This window comes from Eretmochelys imbricata, chromosome 16 (genome assembly GCF_965152235.1).
Source record: "Eretmochelys imbricata isolate rEreImb1 chromosome 16, rEreImb1.hap1, whole genome shotgun sequence".
NCBI lineage: Eukaryota > Metazoa > Chordata > Testudines > Cheloniidae > Eretmochelys > Eretmochelys imbricata.
The window spans coordinates 14,059,076-14,080,576 of record NC_135587.1 but is presented as its reverse complement, the minus strand read 5'-3'; the positions used below and the strand labels follow the sequence as shown (position 1 = coordinate 14,080,576).

Sequence of the window (21,501 nt, the reverse complement as noted above, 5' to 3'; positions counted from 1 at the left end):
GCTCTTTTGACTGAGTCCTCGCCAAGTTGGGCTGTTTCCTATCACACCAAGACAAGTTTACTTGGGCTCTGGCTCACCTCAGAACTTCGCTTCCCTTCCCCACCCCCTGCAGCCTGTTATCCTCCGCAGACAACTGGTGCACAGTCACTGTACACAACTTCCTGTAGGTCAGCGCCTGGCCCAGCCGCAACCCCTAACCCCTCTCCGGGGAGACCAGCTGACACACTGCACGGCTCTGTCACAACAGCCACAGCGGGAATGCAGATCAAGAAGAAACGAGGGGAAGAAAAGCAGAAGGAAGCTGCCAGGAATTTGATAAGCGCGCCAGCGGGACGGCGCCGTGGAAAAGCCTGTGTTGAGTCTTGGGCTCAGTGCCAGCCTGGCCCCTCTCCCCCCAGCCCCCCACCAGGATGAAGGCATCTCACTTGCTGAGGCCTGCGCAAGCCACCCACCCTGAGATGGCCAGTTCTCAGGATGGCTCCCGCCAGCCTCTGGCCCGTGGAGTTCCTCGCACGGAAGCCTCGTCCATATCTCACCCGCTAGCAAGGCAGCTCATCCCAGCCTGCCAGGTCTCACAGTCATTCAAGGGCCTCCCCTTTTGGTGAGGAACATACTGAGCCCTGGTCCTGCTATCCCCTCCTGGGCATTGCTTCCCAGTTACAAGGCGTCCCATCAGCCATCACTCCTTTCCCCACTCAGCCCATTTCTATAGGTGCAACCACGTTTCTCTTTGAACTGGTATTTCTCTCCCGTCTAGTCACCCTGGTCCCCATTAAACCAGCTCCCATTCTCCAGCCGAGGGAGGGCGCTAATCCTGCCAGAAGATCCTCACCAGACTGAAACTCGGCAAGGACTATGGGACACTCTCTGCTCCCACCCGTCTGCCTGCACCTCGCACCAGGGACAATCTAACGGCAGTGCAGGCTGGGCTCCGTGCTGATCCACCCTCACTGGGTAGCTCGGCTCCAGCTCTCAGCTCTGACCCGACGTGACGTGACAAGGAGATTGTGAACTCACTGGAAGGTGGAGGTCTGGTGTCCTGCAGCGTCACCTCTAATTTTCTCTCGATGGTGCTGTCCTGTGATTTTGAGAAGAAAACCAAGAGGGTTAAGATGAGCTGCGCACATCTCTGCCCCGCCCAGCGAGAGAGCCCTGAGTACCCCACGGATCCCCCAGCAGCCGGTCACAATGGATGAGCACCTGGCGACACCCTGGGAAGAGACCCCTGGCCTTGTGGCTAAGGTGCAGGCCAGGGAGGCAGGAGACCTTGATTCTATCCCTGCCTCTGCCACAGGACCAGTGCCCAGGTGACCGGGGGGCAGGGGTTCATTCCCCTCCTTGTGGCTCAGTTTCTCCCACTGTAAATGGGGATACTGATCCCCAGGACTGGTGTGAAGCCTGATTCGTTCCTGTTTCTAACGTACATTGGGGCTCTTGGACAGTAGGTGCACTACGTGCCCCTGGCCGCAGCTCCACTGCTCTTGGGAACAGGGAGGCGACGTCACACCTGGCTTGTGCCCCGTGCGAAGGCTGTGGCAGTGGGGCTAGTCTGGGCCCTGCGATCCAGTGCAAATCCCTCTCAGCTCGGCAGGGCGGTGCAGCGAGAGCTAGGCCCCATTAACCTCCACCCAGCCTTATGTGTGTGTCGTCTGGTCTCGGGCTGCACATCACCAGCCAGCCAGCGGGACACGAGAATGGAATCCCTCGAACCTCCCATCGGTGCCTCCCTGCCCCCCTGCTAGGGCAGTGGGAACAGCCCCCTCGCTCGACAGATGGGCAAAGGGTCCTGGGCCAGGGTCATGCCACCAGGCCTCCTGGGGGTGCCCACGAAGGAGACGGCCCCCACACTCACGTTGAAAGGCAAGGTCACTCTGCACGACAGGATGGCGCAAGGAGGAAAGGGCCCTCCCCCAGCCAGGCTGTAGACAAAGCTGAACCGATGGAGTTCCCGGCCCAGAGTGGCTTCTGTTGGCTTGAGGACGGTCACTGCTTGGCCGAGCGCCGTGACAGGCTGGATCAGGAGCTGCTGAGGCTCCTCGCCAGCAGCCTGCAGAGAGCACTCCTCCACCTTCAGGCGAGTCTGGGCAATCTCTGCCCGAAACGAGACCTGCAGGGGGCAGCAGGAGAAGGAGAGTTCAGTTAGCTGGTCTCGGAGGTTGCATCTCAGCTCTGTATCTGGGCTGGCAGGGAAGGAAGCCAAAGGATCCACCCATGTACAGGCTGAGGACTGGAGGGGGCAAGCCAGCCCCGACTCCCAGTCTCCAGTTGATGTGGCTTCCTCATGGGTGAGTACAACCCGGCTGGGTGCTTCTCTGAGGCGTGGGCCCTGGACGCAATGAAGCTCTGTCCACACTGGGATCAGAACTGGGCTACTCCAACCCTGTCTACACACCGCTGGTGTGGCACAGTTCTAGCAGGGTTTCTGTCACCAGCCCAGGCAGGAATCCTCCGCTCCACGCCGCCTGACCCACTGGAACACAACTGTCTAGCCCATCCAACGGTATCTGAGCCATACTATACCCCGAGGCAGGTTGATTCTCACCCACTCTTTACAGGATGACCCTCTCTCTAATTTCTCTTTGCTTTTCATTTGGCCATGTGAATGTGGGTTATCGCTCTCGACTCCCCTGCGGAGTCACTTCCCGCGGTGTGATGGTGCGGCAACAGAGTAACAGGCCTGCGCAGGCAGTTGGAAGGGACAGTAGCACAGAAGGAAGGGATTGGCAGGATGGCAGAAGCAGAATAAACCTTCATTGCCCCCAAGCGCTGTCAAAGGCATGGGCGTTAGGGGATCTGCCAAATAATGCTGCGTGTACCAGGAAAAGCAGAGAGAGCGGGAGGTGGGCCAGCTGCTGGAGATCTTAGCCACCACCATGCCATGGACACCAGCCCTTGGGTACCTACCTCCCAAAGAATCTACAGAGGCTACCTTCTCCCCACGGCACCAGGGTTACTCTAGCTCAGCCCAGGTGCTCAAGGGGAAGGCTGTGGTCTGGCTGCAGGCCAGTGAGAGAGGGGAAGATGCTGCTGAGTTGGGGGAGCTCCACGCTCGGTGACCACAGGACAGGTGAACCCCCACAGTGGGGAGCTTTCCTCAGGGTAAGATACTTTGCTTTCATGATATAAGCATCACCCCTGGGGATTAAAGCTTTGTTGATTGCACACGTTTCTTGCCTGCCGAGTTAGTCCACTGCCTTATACTTGGGTTTCTAACATGGCTTCAGACCATTGTAATTCCCTGTCCTCTCTGGTCTGGGCCAATGTACCAGAACCCACACTGCAACTGCAGTGTTTAATGCACAGCTGTAGCTGGCTTGGCTCTGATCCCCCTGTACAGACAGCGCCGGGTTGTAAGGGCCGGATCCAACAACTGTCGTTGTTCCCTGGGCTTTGGGTCAGGCTGATGACAGCCACATGGCCGGCAGAGTTTGCACAGAATGGGTTTGCGGACAACCCTTCATCTGACTGATAAACGGTCAGGAAATCTAGAGTCCTAATTCCTGAGCCCGAAGAGTTTGAGCAGGAAGCTATGACCACATGAAGAGGCTGGAGCCACCTTGTTTGGGAAAAATGATTAGCCCTGATAGACGCTGACCCCTAAACCTGATTTGTGGATGGAGGGGGAGAGGGAGGGGACAGCCCGAACCATCTGGAATCAAAGATCCAGTTCCCTGCCAATTGTCTGACATGCACTGTGTATCCTGGCACAAAGAGAACAGAGGAGAGGAAAACGAGTTATTTACCTTCCCCCAGCCGGAAGGCCCCAGTGAGCTATCAGCACCCGTCACCAATGATCAAATGCTTACAGACGGGATGTGGGAATAAGAGAGACACCAAGCCAAATGGCTCTGTTTCCGGCCGGCAGAGCCTTCTGACGAGATCTAGGTTGCTAAGTGATATGTTATCATCTTTACGCGAAAAAACGTTCCACTAAAACCCAGGCCTGAGTCATCAGAGACCTGATTATCATCGAAGGGTAGTGTAGGACTGGAAGGGCGCTCGAGAGGTCATCGATTCTAGTCCCGTCCCCTGCACTCACCCTTTACCCCTCTGTACCCGCCTAACTGGGGCAATGTATATACCCATGGGCATAGTATGACTGGGGTCATTCTGGGGCACAGTCTGCCTCCAGCTAACACAGCGACGCTCGCTCCCTGGGGGAATGCCTCCACCGTAAGCCAAGGTGCGACTGCGGTTTGTGCAGCCATCCCCCCGCGAGCACCGCTGAAAACAGCAGCGTAGATGCAGCGCCGTGGGCTTCAGCCCGGTCTGTGCAAACGCACCAGGGTTCGTACGCGTGTTGCTCGCCTGCGCTGAAGCCTGTGCTGCCATGTCTACACGGCTGCTTTGAGCTGGGCCAGCACGGGTCTGCCTGCACGGCTCTCCCCTCCTGCACTGAAGTGCGGGTGACTGGAGCGGGTTGTCACACATTCTCTCGTGTCTGGAGGAAGCTGGTTGCAGGAGCAGCCTCGGTCAGACTGAAGCCTGTACACAGGGAGTGAGGCTGGGTGGAGGGCGGAGGTGGCGTTGGCATGGAGCGGGAGTTTGGGCCAGGTCAGCCGGGCCCAGGAACAGGTCCATGGTCACATGCCGTCCTTGGCAATTAGCTCTCCCCCGGAATTCTCTTCCTAGGAGCGGCTCTCCCCTTCCCGTAGCTACGACTTGTGTGAGCAGCAAAGGCAGGGGGGTGCAGCTGGCTCCATGCAAACTCCTTCCCACGCCAGCTCTACCGACTCCCCTCAACCCTGAGCTGCAGCCTGATCCCCGTCCCCTCCCTGGGGCTATTCCTGTCCTAGCCCCGTCCCAGGGCGCTGGCTCAGCTACCCGCTGCCTGGCCCATTTGCACGGTCTCTTACACACAGGTTGTTGCTTTTGCCCATCTGCACCTTTGATCTTTTGATGCCAAGCCCTGCGGAACATAGTGCAGACATGTATCAGGAAGAGCCCCCCCCCGCAGCTTTCTCTGCCATGACTCGCACACTTCCTGCTCCTACCAATTGTATCGCTGCCCCTGATTGAGCTAATTACCTCAGCAGACCAACCATTGCCCCCACAGGGCAACGGTCCCCACCAGACCTGGTTCACTGGTTCCAGTCATGCCTGTAATTGTCTCCGTGAGGCATTTAGCTAAGGGACACCTGTCCCAGCCCCACACATCTATCAGCTGTGTCTATCTAACACTTGGTTTTAAGCCCATACAGTGAGTGCTGGCCTGGGCCTCTCTCAGCCAAAGCCTGCCAAGCCGGGGGATTCATTCAAGCAGGTGCATAAATGACTTCTAGTCACAGAGCCCAACTGGGATTTCATCCCAGCTTTCCAGGGGTAAAGAGGCTCCTGCACTAACTCCCCATTCCCAAGGCATCACTCACTCTACAGCCACAGCAGGGAACAAACACACCAAGGTGCAGGGACGGGCTAAGCAAAGCCACTCTCCAAGTGGCCTGGAGCCTTCTAGCTGCTCACCCGGTCTCATGAACTCAGCCCAGCCAAGCCTGGCACCAGCCGGGCCCAGCAAAGATGGGAGAGATGCCCAATACCTGGACATAAGCAGCTTTGTTGACTTCCAGCACGGTGGTAGAAGGCCACTTGAAGTCCTGGGTCCGGTAAAGCTGCAACTGGAGCTCCTGCGGCAGTTTGCACTCCAACGGCACCTACGTGGGAAGGAGACAGGGCTGAGCTCCAGGCTGCTGTCGCTCTGACAGGGCTTCCACAGGGCACTGGGCGCCCACTGTGCATCACTGCAGAAATCTAAGCTCTCGGAGCCAGCCCTTAGGCCTTGCACTGATGGGTGCCTTAGGAATACCTCAGAAAAGGGACGATTATTTCAGCGACAACGGATATACCTCCCCCCACTCCGGTGCTTTTTCCTGATGCAGCATCCCAGAGGGCTACAGCCTTAATGCTCCCCTCCTCCCGCCCCCGAACAGTCCTGCCAACAACTCGGACATCTGGCTCCTAGTCTCACCTTTGACCTCTCTCTGGCTATTCAAGAGTGCGTGTCTGTGTAGGGCAGTTTGTTCAGAACTTATTGTGTACTTGGTTCATTATAACCAGGCGGAAACCTGCTCCACGGTCAGAGGTGTGGAAGCAGAGAAGTGAGGGTGGAATTGCCATTGCCCCAAGGGCCTGGGCAGGTCTGTTCCCGATGGCGTATTCCTCCCTGCTTTGTCCTGGCCAGTGACTCAAGGCATGGGGCTCCCGGAACCTGCATGAGACAGTTCCTACCTCTCCTCGCTTCACTTGCTCCAGGTCCCGCAGTCTGAGGAACCCTTGGGCAGGGCCAGTCTGGGGAGCTGGGGCGAGTGGCAACCAGCTACAGGTTTCCAGATTGCCGGCTCCTGAGCCAGTGTGACAATTTGGGGGTCCTGTCTGCTTTCATGAACGGCAGAAGGCCCGTATGTGTGCGGATCCCCATGAGCTAGCGGGGTGGTGTCATGTCTCTGCCAGGCCAGAGACAACGGCGAGTGATCAAAATTCAACCATCCCCTAGCAAAGTTGAACACCTTGGGACCATGGGTTTGATCTAGCTGGGAGACGCCGTTGCCTCCTCTTGTCTGAAGGGAGGGGGTTTGAGAGGAATGGAAGTTACCGGGAAGAGAACAAAAGAAGCAGGAGCCTCTAAAGGGACTCACAGGGGGAATGGAGAGCGACTGGAGGAGACATTTTGCATCAGATTAAGATGAGGGATGGGAGGCTGCGGCAGGGGTGGGATAGGCAAAGGGTGGCAGCCCTGGCCTGCCAGAACACAGGTGATCTCCCAGGGCCCACAGGAGCAGGCTGAGCTAGAGAGGGACATGGCATTTAGGGTGTTTTATTGTTTTGTATGCGCCGGTGAATTGCATGATTCAATACAAACAGCATGCCAATGTTAGACTGGCAGAGTGTGCGCGTGTCGACCGTGTCACAACTGCAGGCCCCCCAAAGCTTCACACCTTTAGGGGGAAGTTCTGCAAGAGGGGTGTGTTTAATTACTGGGGTCAGGGCCGTATCCAGAGTGGGTAGGCAGCTGGACAATGGGTTCCAGCCCTCAGAGGGGGCTGCCAGACAGAGGGTCTGTGGTCTGAGAGCGAGCCTAGGGACCCCGAGAATGGGGCAGTGGCAGGACTCCATTTGGGGTCCATGGGCTTGAAGCATTGGGGATCCAGAACAGCAGTGGCTCGGATTCCCCTCGCAGCAGTCCTGACGAGTGGCTGGAAGGGGGCACTCACTGGGATCTGTGACACCAGTCAGTCCCCAGGATGGTAGAAATCCTGTACTTATCTCTACTGCCTCCGGAATGGAGGGATGCTCTCTGCTGCACCACGAGAACTCGGCCGTCTCAGTCACTTAGGGTGACCAGACAGCAACTGTGAAAAAACGGGAAGGGGTGCGGGTGGGGGGGTAATAGGTGCCTATATAAAAAAAAAGTCCCAAAAAACGGGACTGTCCCTATAAAACCGGGACTTCTGGTCACCCTAAAGTCACTTCTAGCTGCATCGTGAGCAAATGGCAAACGCTTTCGCTTCCCCTCCGACGGGTTTTGTTGTCAATCCCCTACCAGGGCGGGAGGAAGGAAGACTGTTCCCTAATCACCGGGATTTCTCTGGCGCAGTGGGGAGGAGCAAAGCGTGACTGAAAGAGAGAAGGAAAGAATCCTCTCGAATCACAGCCTGGGACTCCTGCTGTCCAGGAGTTGTCCTCTCGGAAACAGCTTGGAGCCTTGGAGATTAAACAACAAACTCCTCTTACCTCGACTTTCTCCAGAGATGAAGCCAGTGTCAGGATCAGCTGGGAACACAAAGAGAATGGAAAGAACGTGAGACGCTGGTGAATGGCTCACAGAACTGATGCAGCAGACAGTGCTCTGGCACCTGGTTCCCGAAGCGCCGCGCGTGGCATCTTTCAGAGGTGGGAGCCAATCATTTGGGGGGTAGAAAAGGGTTAAAAGTGCAGAAGACAGTGTGGTTTCTGGCCACTGAGTTCACTGTGCCACTTGGCATGCTTGGACTTGCAGTCTCCGCACGCCACCTCTGTATTAAAGACAAAACCGGCAGCTGCGGCCTACTTGTCTGCAAGTTCGGGTGTTGCGATTGCAAGGTATTGAGCAGCCTCAACCTCCAGCAAAGCTAATAGGGGGGTTGAGGATTCTCAGCACCCCACCGAATCAGGCCCTCGCGACTGGCTCTCGGCTGGGCTAGGGTCGGGCACCCCTGCCTGCTGGAGCCACAGGCAGCTGGAGATACGCAGATGAAGCTCAGTCCTTTACTGGCATTGCCTAGGAGTGGCGTGAAACACAGGGACAGTTCTGGAAGCGACAGAGTCCATTTTAGTTGCTTAGCGCAAGGGTTCGCAAAACCCTTTTTTGTGCTGAGGCCCCCCCGCCCCTCCCGCATGCAATAAAAACGCCACAGCCCCCCTGTGCCACAGCAACTGCTTTGCTGCATGTAAAATCCAGGGCCGGCGCTAGGGGACAGCAAGCTGGGCACCTGACGGGGCCCCACGCCACAGGGGCCCCCGCAAAGCTACATTGCTCAGGCTTCGGTTTCAGCCCCAGGCGGCAGGGCTTGGGCTTTCTGCCCTGGGCCCCAGCGAGTCCGATTCTGGCCCTGCGTGGCGGACCCCCTGAAACCTGCTTGCGGCCACCCCTAGCGGGGCCCTGGATCCCTGGTTGAGAACCACTGGCTTAACGGATGTAATGGACATTGGTACTGGGTACCTGCCCCGAATAGCCTTTCATTACCAGAACCTGCTATTGATGCTAACCATGGAATCATAGGACTGGAAGGGATCTCGAGAGGTCACCTAGTCCAGTCCCCTGCACTCATGGCAGGACTAAGTATTGTCTAGACCATCCCTGACAGATGTGTGTCTAACCTGCTCTTAAAAATCTCCAGTGATGGAGATTCCACAACCTCCCTAGGCAATTTATTCCAGTGCCTAACCACCCTGACCGTTAGGAATTTTTTCCTAATGTCCAACCTAAACCGCCCTTGCTGCAGTTTAAGCCCATTGCTTTTTGTCCTGTCCTCAGAGGTTAAGGAGAACAGTTGTTCTCAATCCGCCTTGTAACAACCTTTTACGTACTTTGAAAACTGTTACCATGTCTCCTCTCTGTCTTCTCTTTTCCAGACTAAACAAACCAATTTTTTTTCAATCTTCCCTCATAGCTCATGTTTTCTAGACCTTTAATCATTTTTGTTCCTCTTCTCTGGAGTCTCTCCAATTTGTCCATATCTTTCCTGAAATGTGGCACCCAGAACTGTACACAATAGTCCACTTGAGGCCTAATCAGAGCAGAGTAGAGCGGAAGACTTACTTCTCTTGTGTCTTGCTTACAACTCTTCTGCTAATACATCCCAGAATGATGTTCGCTTTTTTTGCAACAGCGTCACATTGTTGACTGATATTTAGCATGTGGTCCACTACGACCCCCAGATCCCTTTCCCCAGTATTCCTTCCTAGGCAGTTATTTCCCATTTTGTATGTGTGCAATTGATTGTTCCTTTCTAAGTGGAGTACTTTGTATTTCTCCTTATTGAATTTCATCCTATTTACTTCAGACCATTTCTCCAGTTTGTCCAGATCCATTTGAATTTTAATCCTGTCCTCCAAAGCACTGGCAACCCCTCCCAGCTTGGTATCGTCCGCAAACAAGTGTACTCTGTATGTCATTATCTAAATCGATACTCCATGGATACTAATGGATACTCCATGGCAATTCCAAATGGCATTAAGGATTTGCCTTCTTTTCTTAAGGGCCTCACACCTTCCTCAGGACAACATCAGCCCCTTGGCCTTCCTTATACACTTTTGTTAATCAACAGGACAATTTGGACCCATTTCTTTAAAGCAAGGTTCTAGTGCAAAAAGCAACTAGGCAAAAAAGGCACCTTCTTACTTAGCCAATTTGCTCCCAGCATGGAGAGACTCATATCTGCTTATTCTAGTGACAACGATACACTTTCACTGCTTTTTTTCCCCTCTCTCAGCCCTGCAGACCCATACAGCTCTGAGAGAGGGAGCTGGAGGCTATTCGTGCATCGGCAACAGAATGCTTTACCAAGTTGCAGTCAGACTGCAGGGTTGGCAGGCAGATAAAAACAATGGCTTTTTGCTAGGAAACGGAGCACATCTTATAGAGAAATGAAGTGAGAGCCGGCTCCTGTGAGTGAGTGTTTGTGGTTTGCAGGCAGAGTCCTTTGGGAGGAAGCTTTCCAGGGCAAGAGACACGTATGCATATACGTCACTATATAAATAAAAAAGCCATGGTCTTTAGCTGTCTAAAGGTGATCAGCAGGGATCACTTGCCAAGAGTGACAGCTCATGTAGGTTTCATTCCAGGAAGGCAATTTGTTTATTTCATGCAACTTGCCCAAATGTCACTTCCGTTAGCAAAGCCAGAGCAGACAGCCAAGGGCTGTTTAGCAGGTAACATTTCCACCGAGTCCCTTGTTTTGACCAAATCTGATTTTTCCACAATTACTAGGAGCCAAAAGCAGCACCCTTGGGTTGGGGTGGGGAAGTGGCAAGGTGCAAACCCATGAACCGTCTAACAGCATGGATGCTGAAATGGAGAAATCTGAACTGGCATGCAGAACACCAGCATGTCGCTCGAGATGTCTTGACTACATCCTGCTACCTGGCTGGCCCTCGCAGGATTATTAAGACTTAGCCTGATATTCAAAAGTGCTGAGTGCCCACGGCTACAGTGACTGACGTTAGAGTTATTGGTGATCAGCTGCTCTGAACATCAGGCCACCAGTGCATTAGAAAAGGGGGCTGGAATTAAGTGAAATACTTGCTAGAAGGCCAGTGGCTAAGAGCCCGAGTCCGCTCCCACTGATGGCAATGGCCAAACACCCATTCAGTGGAGGCAGAAATGAGTTCTAACAGTCCCATGCTGTGAAATACACTAGGAGTTTCCTTGATGCCTGAAGGTGACAAAGTCTCAGTGAAATACACCTGAAATCTCTGCCCAAGCTAGGACGGCAGATCAATACCCTGGCGATTCTGTACAGCAGGAATCTCTGCAGCAGGGGGAGGGAGGCAATATCTCTGAGCAACAAACCAGGAATCAGTGTGCTGGGGGGTGCGGGTGGGGGCAGACTGTAACACCAAGCCGTTCACGGGGATAAGAACGTAGACGTTAGCACCATGTTGGACTATCACTGACCTTATTCTTGGCTTGGCTTCCCCTCTCCAGTTCGGTGTGGCAGTCCCCCAAATACCTTTTCAGCACAAAGTGAGTTTTGTTTTGTTCGGCTCTGCAATGGGGGTCTTGCAATGTGATATCCGTGACGTGGACATTTAAACCCTAAGAGAAAGATACCAATGTATCCATCACCTGTTACAGGCAGAATCCCAGATTCCCCCCGGCGCCCCCTGCTTGGGGAAAACGTGTGGTTGATCCCTCTGTTGCTTCTCTCCCCCGTCCATAGGGGCAGAGTAAGGCAGAACCCTCTGACCCCCAGCGTCCAAATGTCGGAGACAGGAAGAAACCAAGAGCCCAGCTCTGCAAGACACCGAGAACCCTTCTCCCGGGTCCCAGTTCTCTTCCCACAGTTCTGTCCGGAGCATGTGATTTCTCAAGCCTGCGCGCTCCAGCTTAGTCACCCACCTGTAAGGTCGTCTTCAGCATGACTATCTCAATGGAGTCGTCCATGCACTTCCACGGTCGGGACAGACTGAAAAATGCTTGAACAATATTGACGGTCTCAGGGTGTTGTGCAGCTGTTGGTGGTGGAGTCTTCACTTCTGGTTCTATAGAAATCAACATCAGGACAGCATTGGGCAGGGGCTGGAACAGCTCAGTTCCTTCGGCAGCCCAGAGAGAGGCTATTGGTATCTACAAGGATGAACTCACTGGGATGACATCTTTGCAAACTCAAGAGTAACCCTCACAATGCAGGTGATGATAGAACCCAGGGGGTCTGATCTAGTGCTGGGGAAAGGTGCCAGACTGAGCTCTGGAAAGGGAAAGTAGGGCACAGGCAGAAGCAGGACCAGCTTCCCATATGCTGCCCCACCACTGGGCCTTAGCCCTGAGCTGGAGAGAGCCATCTCTGGAGGGCAGGGGGCTCAGTCCCCATGGCCCAGCCAATCCTGGGCACTTCTCTTGAGGCTGCCAATAAGGGGAACAATTTGTGCGAATTCTGATGTAGACACTTGCTCGCTGGGATCTGGATTGAGGTCACCAAGCAGCCAGCAGATGACAACAGCGCTTAGCGAGTACTGACCTGGCTGGAGCTGAGCCTGTGACCACGGGGGTGGGAGGCTCGGCAGCCCATTCCCAACCTCTTGAACCACGGGGCAGTTTTGCCCGCGGGGCCGTTAGGGAATGTCTACACTGCCATGTAAACACCCACGGCTGGCCCATGTCAGCTGACTTGGGCTCGCGCTACAGGGCTGTTTCATGGCGGCATAGACCCCGCAATAGGTCCCAGGGCCTGGGCTCCAGCCTGAGCGCGAAGGTCTACACCGCCATTAAACCGCCCTGTAGCCCAAGCCCTGAGAGCCTGAGTCAGCTGACACAGGCCAGCCATGGGCGTTTAACTGCAGTGTAGACCTACCTTTAGAGCCCGGCTGACAACTGAGTCGAGTGACTGGGCACCAGGCAGCATCTAGTGTAGACTCACCACATCTGTGCAGCTCAAGGGTCACGTGGGTAGCAGACGGGATGTCTGTATATGAAGCTATGTCATCAAATCCTCTCTCGCGGGCCAAGCTAATCAGGCCCTGCTCATTGTCAGGGAGGACATTCTCATCCAATGCCTTGGAGGGGAATATTGTGATCCAGTATTTCCCAGACGCCTGTGGAAGAAGAAGAGGGAGGAGAGAGAATAGGAGGGCGGGAGATGGAGAAGTCAGGAACTGATGTGCTGGAGCGGGGTGGTGGCGGCTAGCAAGCTTGTCTGTGACCCACGAGCAATCACAGACCTGGCGGAAGCTGGCGGGGGTGCTAGCCATTTTTCAGTCAGGTTCAATGAGGGCACAACCGAGTGCATCCTCTGCAGCCTAAGGACGAAGCCTGCAGGAGCCCAGGTGTTGCGCGTGGTGAAGTGGCATGGCCCCCAGGACGTCATGAAGCCCCTTTGGCGAAACTAAAGCAGGGCCCCAGCTCCCCCCACTGCCCAGATGAGAGTCACTAGGACAAGCCAGTCTGTTCTGGTGCCGGGATGCCATCAGGACCCAGGCAAGCTGCAGGAGCCGGGCTGGTCCTTGGCAAGAGACGGCTGTGGAGCACTCCAGCACGGCCGGCAAGAAATAGCAGCGGGGAGTCAATAGGTGGCGCGAATGGTTGAAATAGATCAAAACAGGAGGGGGCGCTCTCACCGCACCAGCCAGAGCTGGGGAGCCGTAGGGGAGCGCTGCCTGCCCAACCCAGGGAGAAGAGGGGAAGCTGTGTTCCCCCTCCCCCCCCGCCTCCTTTTTACTTTAACTTCTGTGCTGCTGACAGGTACCACCTTTCGTCTGAGTGCCGGCCAGAGGTCCTGGCCACTTGCAGCCTTTCAACATCCCAGGATGCTTTTCACAGAGTAGGGCTGGTAAGCCCGTTGTCCTGGCCAGATTCTTACTCAGTGACAGTCTGCTTCCCTAAACTCCTCCTGCTGTTTCCGTTGGACACAGAACTCTTCACTGCCCATCCTGGATTGCTCTGCAGCATGGCTGGGTTTTATAAAACAACTGCTGTGTTCCACCCCAGAGGTGGCTGCTTTTCAGGTGAACATTTTGAGCTGAAAGGCATTACAGAAATATGAGCTCCCTGTCAGCATTTCCCTCCTGCCTTACCATGATGCTCACGGTGCGTTGCGTATCAATGTTCCAGGTCACGTTGGGTTGGCTTTGGAGGATCAGCAGTATTTTCAGATCCTGCAGCAGCTTTGCTTCGGGGCAGACCACATTCACCTTCACCTCCACGGGCTGAGAGCTACAATGCAAACCCCAGAATAAACTGATGGGCTCATGAACCAACATGGCCTCCCACTGTGGTTAGTCCACTTTCTCGGCCACAGCTGGGCCCCCTGGACAAAGACCTCCCACGGTAGGCCTCTTCTGCTAACAAGCTCTCCGCAGCTTCAGGGCCTCTTTTGCCAACAACAAAATACGCCACGTGGTCTCTCTCTCTCTGTCCCTCACACACACATGGGCCTAGCCAGAGAGGAACATGCCATCACTGGAGACTGGATAGAGTGTGTGGGTTTCAAGACCCTCCACACCTTTCCCAGCCCCACAGACCTCCCACCCCACTGACCTCCCAGTCTTCCTAGCCAAGTCCCCACTTAACTGGGAGCTGTCCCCCTCCATCAAAGAGGGAGATACCACACACTGCTCTACCCCCTGGCCTGGGCCCTCACAAGGTGCCATCCCCTTCCAGAGCGCACCCTGCCCCAGCCCTCACTCTCCCCAGCCCCTCACCCCCACAGCAAGGGCGGGAGCCTGGTCATCACTCTTACCACTACTGGGCTCTTGCCAACAGGCAAAGAAAACCACAACCCTCCTCCAAATCACCCCTATCCGCCCTCTTCCTTCCCCTGACCCCCGACACCTGCAGCTCTGTCCCCAGAGCTCACAGATCCGAATCCTTCCTTAAGCCTTGCCGCCCGCCCTCCAAACAACTTCTCCCCAGACCAAGCCTCGAGACGTACTCTCGGCCCCATTGCTGGGACCCAGCCAGCATGTGTGTGTTGGGGGGAGGGGCTCCCTTCCTAAGTGAAGCCCCACTGCATACACCCCCTGGCAGCGCAGTGAGCTTAGCTACCCTGCACTGCGGCTCTCGGCCCAACTGCCGGGGCTGCCTCTTTAAGAGGCGCCCCCTTTCCTTCCCTCCCCCGGCTAGGGAAGAACCTGCAGCCAGCCTCAGGTGTATTCTGATGGGGAGGCCCGGGGTGGAGAAGGCTCCGACCCCTCCCTTCGCGAGGTGACGGGGTTGGAAGCACACCGATTACCTGGTCTCCTCTGGGCCCTGCTGCACGTGCAAGATGTGAGCCTCCTTCCCCTTCTTCGCAGTGGGGCTGGTGCAGCCTTTAACCTCTTGGACTAAGAACTCGGTCTGTAGGTACCGCCGGGCACTGAACCCAGACTGCACGATGCAGTCCTCTGGACTGCTAGCATCTGGGGGAGAGAAGAAAAATCAACCATATTCTCCAGCGTGGGGACCTCTGCTGAGCTGCAGTGACCTCCCGCCCCAACCTCACAGGGGCCTGGTCTCCAGGCCAGTGTATGGGACGGAGCGGGGATGTCTGACGTGGGCTCCCATGCCCCTCACTGCTACTTTGCAACACACTGAGCCCTGGTAGAAATGGACACAGCTCCTGCTGACTCCCGTGAGAGGTGCAACCTCTTACTCCATGGCTCGATGTGGCCCATTGCTTCCTGCGTTCCACAAGAGTCAGAGCGGCTGGTTTTAGACACACACGGCGCTGAGATTCTCAGCGGTACCATTTGGTATCAAGGAGTCTTGTCCAGAGAATCCCCTTCCTCCCTTATCAACTCAGCCTCTGCTTGACTAGCTCCAAACCAGCAGCACTCAACACGAACCGCTGCTTGCAAGGGAGTGCATGCTGCTGAGATGCCAGCTGGCATGGACAGGCCACTGCTCTGAGGAAGTCCACAGCACTAACAAAAAAACAAACCTGCCATATCCTTAGTGAGCCTTCAATGGAAGTCTAAGCCTGAGTCGGGAAATGTCTTTCGCCAGCGTGGCTTTTCACAGTAAAAACGGCTTGTTTCTTTTAACAGCCTCAGCGACGGCCCGCCAAGGAGGTCGGGAGCCACGTGCTGCCCTGAAACCTGCCCCTGCTTTGATCGTGTGAGAGTGAACCAGAGCAACAGCTGGGTACTGTGGAGCCTCCAAGGGGTGACAGCACATCACCGCACAGTGGATGCCAGCTCCCAGCCCCAAGCACGTCCAGGACCCACCTTCGCCCACTCGGAAGTGGATGTGGTTGGGGTTTTCCAGCTTGGTGAAGGACGTGATGCCCTCATAGTGTTCTTTCACTCGTTGCACAAGCAGCTCATCACTGATATGCTCGAAGGCGCTTGACACGTTGCGTATGACGCCACTGACCATGTTATTCTGAAAAAAACAAAGCCAGCAATAGAATGGACACGACCGCCCCGACGGGTGCCCTGCTGGGGCGAAACCAGAGGCCCACATCCCACCAAATATCAGGCTAGCCCCAAACGCCCCATTGGGTCCAGGGGACCCGAGAGCACTCCCGTCTCTGGGAATCGGGCCCAAGGGTGACCAAGCAACCAGATACCAAGACCCCGCAACTTCCCTGGCCGCTCTGGCAAAGGGCAGGCACACATGTAGGCAACGCCCTGCCCCGGCTGCCCAGCCGGCCCGGCCCGGCCCAGCTCTCACGGGGATGATTAGAGCCCTGCGGGAGGGGTCTCTCCTCAGACACCGAATCCCAGCCAGGTACCACATCGGCAGCCTGGCTGCGCTTGGGTTCTGGCGGCCCCCCAGGAAGGCTGAATCAGCTGGCATGGCGTTGGGATTTTCCAGGAACATTCAGCGGAGCCGGCATCCAGCCTGTCTGAGCCCCTAGGTCACCTTTGCTGGGTGAGCACATGCCAGGGAAGAGAGCCAGGAAGCTGGGCTGGCCCTTCACTTCCCCCAGGGCAGCGCGTGGGGGGATCAGTGGAGGGGCCGCTGGCAGGAGTGGTGCCATGTTCGATCTGATAGCCCTTTGCACCCTGCCCCTGCCTCCGCCATTGTCAGCCCGGGTTATTATTAGACACAAATAGGAAGGAGGTGTAGTTTGCTAACAAAGCTCCCAGCCCCAGCCAAGCTCACTGGAGCCAAATCCCATCCCTGACCTTCCTCCAAACAGGCAGAGGAAACGGGAGCTTTTTCAAGTTCTGTGCGTCACTCGCTGCTCAGACTGGCCCTCTGCTCAGATCCAGGGCCAGAGGGGAAAGCCAGCCAGGGCCAAGCACAGGGCCTGAGCCAAAGGGAGGGGTGCGCTGCAGGAGGCAGGGGGATACAGGCCAGCTGGGGGGAGGGGTGCGCTGAGGGAGGCAGGGGGATACAGGCCAGCTGGGGGGAGGGGCAGTCTGGGGGAGGGGCGCGCTGCGGGAGGCAGGGGGATACAGGCCAGCTGCAGGGAGGGACGCGCTGCGGGAGGCAGGGGGATACAGGCCAGCTGGGGGGAGGGGCAGTCTGGGGGAGGGGCGCGCTGCGGGAGGCAGGGGGATACAGGCCAGCTGCAGGGAGGGACGCGCTGCGGGAGGCAGGGGGATACAGGCCAGCTGGGGGGAGGGGCAGTCTGGGGGAGGGGCGCGCTGCGGGAGGCAGGGGGATACAGGCCAGCTGGGGGGGAGGGGCAGTCTGGGGGAGGGGCGCGCTGCGGGAGGCAGGGAGCTGCTGGGTGGGACTCTGGGGAGCTAATGCTCCCCCCCCGCCCTCCAAAGGGAGGGTGGCGATGATCTCTCATTTTCTGGGGGAGCCAGCCGCTCCCTGGATGCTGCCAACTCATCTCTGACAGGCCAAGCTTATTCCTGGGGCTCAGCCCCATGCTTTGGATGAGTCCCAGCTTGCCTTGGGAGTGGCCCAGACTGCCCCAGGTGCTGGAGTTTTGAAACCGTTTGCAGCCGGAGGCTCTCCCCGGCTCCCTGTCAGGTTCTCCTGCACCCAGAGGCAGAGCGCTGTGCTGGGGCCCCAATGCAGAAGCACAGTACAGAAGGGATGGGTAGCTCCTCCCATCCCATCCCATCCCTGCTCCTCTCCACTGCCCACGGACCCCTCACAAGGGGGGGGCTCTTTGCAGGCTTTGCTCACCTATTGACAGCGCACTTCCTGTCTCAGACGCCAGAGGGAGACAGAGAGACGCGGTATAGCGCCCGGGAGCTCCCTACGGGGAGACCCAGGAGGAGAGAAGGGCCAGGGACCTCCCAAGCAGCAGGCCAAGCTCTGGTTTAGGCTGGCGGGAGGATGAACCCAGGTGTTCCCTTCCTCATCAGCTATTTCTCATGCAGCCCTTTGAAGTTCACACACCCCACGGCTTCTGCGCGGCTGCCTGACTCTGTGGGGCTGTGCTGGCCTGGCTCCCAGGAGGAGGCAGGGGCCCAAGGGCCCCGCAGTGGGCAATGCTAACAGGAAGGCAGCCGCAGAAAGGGGCTGGATGGGGGGATGAGGGGGCCCTGGCAGCCAGGGCTTCCCGAGGAGCAGGATGGGGGAAGCCCCCCAGAGAGTAGCAGGGAGGCATGGGCTGCTTTGACCTGGAGGTTGGGCCCACTAACCACAAACCAGGAGACGATGGGAGCCTTAGCAAAGCATCCACATGCCCTCTGCAGCGAGCACCGGGCCAGGGCTCCCCCAAGCGCCCTCCTGGCCCGTGAGCCAATGCTGCGTTGCCAACATTTCCACAAGGGGGGGTCCCCCTTGGCTGTGCAGAAGCCTGTGTGCCGCTGGGGAGGCATGTGCTGCACTGGGGATCACTGCGGGCTGGGGAAGCTAGGCATGTGTCTTCACATTAAACCAGCGTTGAAGAGGGATCTTCTAGTAAGCGGTGTGGCCCAGTGCTGGGCATATAGCGTTGAGTCCTAGAGGAAGGGGGCCCAGGGCCTGCTACTGGCTGCACAGGGCTCAGGAGTTGGCTGCTAGAGGTAAGTGGTTCAGGGCCCACTGCTGGTTGTATGGGGCTCACGGGCCCCCTTCCCACTTGCTGGGTGCATGGGGCTTTGGTCTCCCCCTCACTGGGAAATGGAGGTCAGGGCCCTCTCTTTCCCTCCCCTGTGGGGTGTATTGGGGTCAGATCCTCACCTCTGCTGGACAGGAGGAAAAATCGGGACCTTTTCAAGTCAGCCTTTATTAACCCTAAAATCCTCCCTGACTTCTGAAGCCACCTCTGGTGCCAAGTACAAACCGTGCCATGACTATTCATAAACAGCCTGGACACGCCCCCCCCTGCCCGTGGCACCCGCACCCCCCCCCCCGCCTAACTGCCAGTGCTGACCTTCGCGAGTCCTTTCTTCACCTCCTGTCCTAGCTCTGCATTCCTTCCAGTCCCCGGCCCCAGCCCCATGCCCACCCCCACCGGCTCCTGGAGCCCTTGCAGCTGCTCTGCGTGAGGAGGAGAAGGGGGATGAGGGGTGCAGGACTTGGCTTCTCAGCTAGGGAGGCAGTGCACGTTTCCGATGGGGGGTCACACGCCCTCTCCAGCCCCTGCTGTTTGTTATCAACACTAATGGGTCCTGGGGGGCTTGGTTTGGAATTTGGAGGATTTCTTCCAGCTGTGGCAGCGGCCAGCAGCTAACTGGCCAAGAACTCCCCCTTCCATGGGGCCCGTTGCTCAACCCAGCCAGAGGAGCTGAGCGGCTCTCCCAGATGCCGCCATCTGTTTGCTTCCCATTCTCACAAGAAAAAACACAGACAGACAAAGGCAAACAACAGGACACAGGAGCCAGAAAGCCTGAACGAGAGACCAAGACAGAAACAAGACAGAGACGTTTCCTTCTCCCCTTCTTTCATGCGCTCCTCCCCACCCTCCTATCCAGGGCACTCTTCTGTGTTGTTTTAATAACTTGTCCCTCCCTATAAGGGACTTCTTGTCCCCAGCTGGCGTCTCTCCCTGGGCAAGGAGAGTTGGTGTGGAGTTAGTCAGGGACACAACCTGCCAAATTCCCAAGGGAAGCAAAGCCAGATATTGGGGGGTTAGGGAGTCAAGGCACCAGCCTGTGTTAGTGACAACAACATTTATGCTGTTGACTCTTACCATGGAGTGCGGTAGTATTGTCTAGTGAGTAGATCCAGAACTCCTGGGTTCTATTCAGAGCTGGCTCTTCAGATTGTCCAATAAGCAGCTCTGTCTAGCTATGGTGCTTATATGTCACTCATCACCATTTTACCCGAGTGCCTCACAATCTCTAATTTAGCCTCACAACACCCCTAGGAGGCAGGCCAGGGCTGCTCTCCCCAGTTTACACAGGGGGAACTGAGGCATTGAGAGACTCAGTGACTTGCCCAAGGTCACACGAGAAGTCGATGGCAGAGTTAGGACCTGACATCAGGTCTGCTGAGTCCCAGGCTAGCCCACTAACCACTGGGCCACGCTTCCAAATGTCTGGCCCTACCAGGCCACAGTCATGCACACAAACAGATTCTGAGGATTTTGCTGTCCTGGCTAGCTGGCAGAACCAGCCCCACTCCTGCCTCTGCCACTGACATGTCTAAGGATCACGGAACTGCTCTGTGCACAATTTCCCTACATGTAAAATGGGGGACTGATAATCTCTTCTTGAGTGGGGCAGCCTTCTCACCCCTGTAGGGAGCCCAAAGGGTCCCCATTTTTCATAGATTTACATCCCTGTCCCTGGAGGCCCTGTACTGTGTCCACCATCCTTTCAGCCAAGGAGGACTGGAGCGGCAGCATATTCTAGGGCATAGGACACTGGACTGGGGATAAGGAGATCGGAGTCTTATTCCCAGCTGTGACACTGAGCTGCTGGGTAACCTTGGGCAAGTCACTTTCCCTCTCATCCTCTATATTCAGACTGCCAGTTCTTCAGGGCAAGGAGTGTCCCTCGCTCTGCATATGTACAGTGCCTAGCACAATGGGGCCCTGAGCTCAGCTGGGGCCTCAGGGTGCTGCAGTGATACCTGAAAACAATAATGAAGGTGGACAATGCTGCTCTTTAATCACGGAGGGCCAGACCTCAGAGATGTGATGGGCTCCACCTCCCTCACCATGGGCTGCCCTTCCTCGGACTCCCTTCTGACCTGGGGACAAGACCTATGAAGGAGGCTCCCACCCAGCAATACACAGTGCTACCCCAAGGCTGTCCCATTTGCTAGTATGAGGTAGCGTTCCAGCTGCTCAGACCCTTCTCAAGCAAATTCCTGGTGAGTGAAATTCTCCAGGCGCGCTCTGAGCCCAGAGCCTGACATGTATTTGTGGGGAAAGTCTGAACTCAATCTGACTGGCCCTCGTGAGCTGAGTGTGGAAGCCGTGATGACTCCTTCCTCTGATGTTCTGCTCAGACGTTCCATGTTCGGCTCAGCCAGCAATGGCTGGATCAGATTTTACTCAGATGGTCTCAAAACACTCACCATGAGGCAAGACTCAGCCTGGAGAACATCCACCCCAAAGAATTAGTTTGAGAAAGTTCTGAACAAGCCAATGGGAGCCGGGACACATCTTTTGTTCTTTCTGACGGTCATGTGTGTTTAGGAGTTCCGCTCAATGCTGCTAATGTGTTTCAAGGTACAATACTCACCGAGACAAAGGTCGGGTGCAGATCCGCCGAATGAACTGTCACCCTACAGGACTTGTCACAGATGATCACAAACAGCACCTTTCGCTCAGGTGGGGTGGTCCTTCCTGCTGAGGACACACTCAACTGGAAGTGCCCCATCTGCAGGAGAGAATGGGGATAATGTCATTCATGCTTACTGAGGATAGGTGCTCTCGGGACAGTGCCCCATCCGCAGTGAAGTGCAGAGAAGGCCGGCTGAGCAGGTTGGGCAGGCAGGGAGGGGGAGAGGAGGAACCCTCACTTCCACATCTACATGGGCCA

General features: G+C 56.3%; 1 protein-coding gene across 2 annotated transcripts in view; it reads right to left on the bottom strand.

Annotated features, from left to right (window-relative positions):
• Positions 1 to 21,501, bottom strand: part of ENG (endoglin) — a 54,813-nt gene that overhangs the window by 5,516 nt on the left and 27,796 nt on the right. For both annotated transcript variants that reach the window (XM_077836111.1, XM_077836112.1), the window contains exons 3-13: positions 21,202 to 21,339; positions 15,898 to 16,054; positions 14,925 to 15,090; positions 13,768 to 13,906; positions 12,615 to 12,789; positions 11,597 to 11,739; positions 11,153 to 11,293; positions 7,729 to 7,767; positions 5,538 to 5,651; positions 1,853 to 2,107; positions 1,018 to 1,078 (exon numbers count right to left, since the gene is read on the bottom strand). In XM_077836111.1, coding sequence (XP_077692237.1) covers positions 1,018 to 1,078; positions 1,853 to 2,107; positions 5,538 to 5,651; positions 7,729 to 7,767; positions 11,153 to 11,293; positions 11,597 to 11,739; positions 12,615 to 12,789; positions 13,768 to 13,906; positions 14,925 to 15,090; positions 15,898 to 16,054; positions 21,202 to 21,339 — 1,528 coding nt within the window. The remainder of the gene's footprint in view (positions 1 to 1,017; positions 1,079 to 1,852; positions 2,108 to 5,537; positions 5,652 to 7,728; positions 7,768 to 11,152; positions 11,294 to 11,596; positions 11,740 to 12,614; positions 12,790 to 13,767; positions 13,907 to 14,924; positions 15,091 to 15,897; positions 16,055 to 21,201; positions 21,340 to 21,501) is intronic.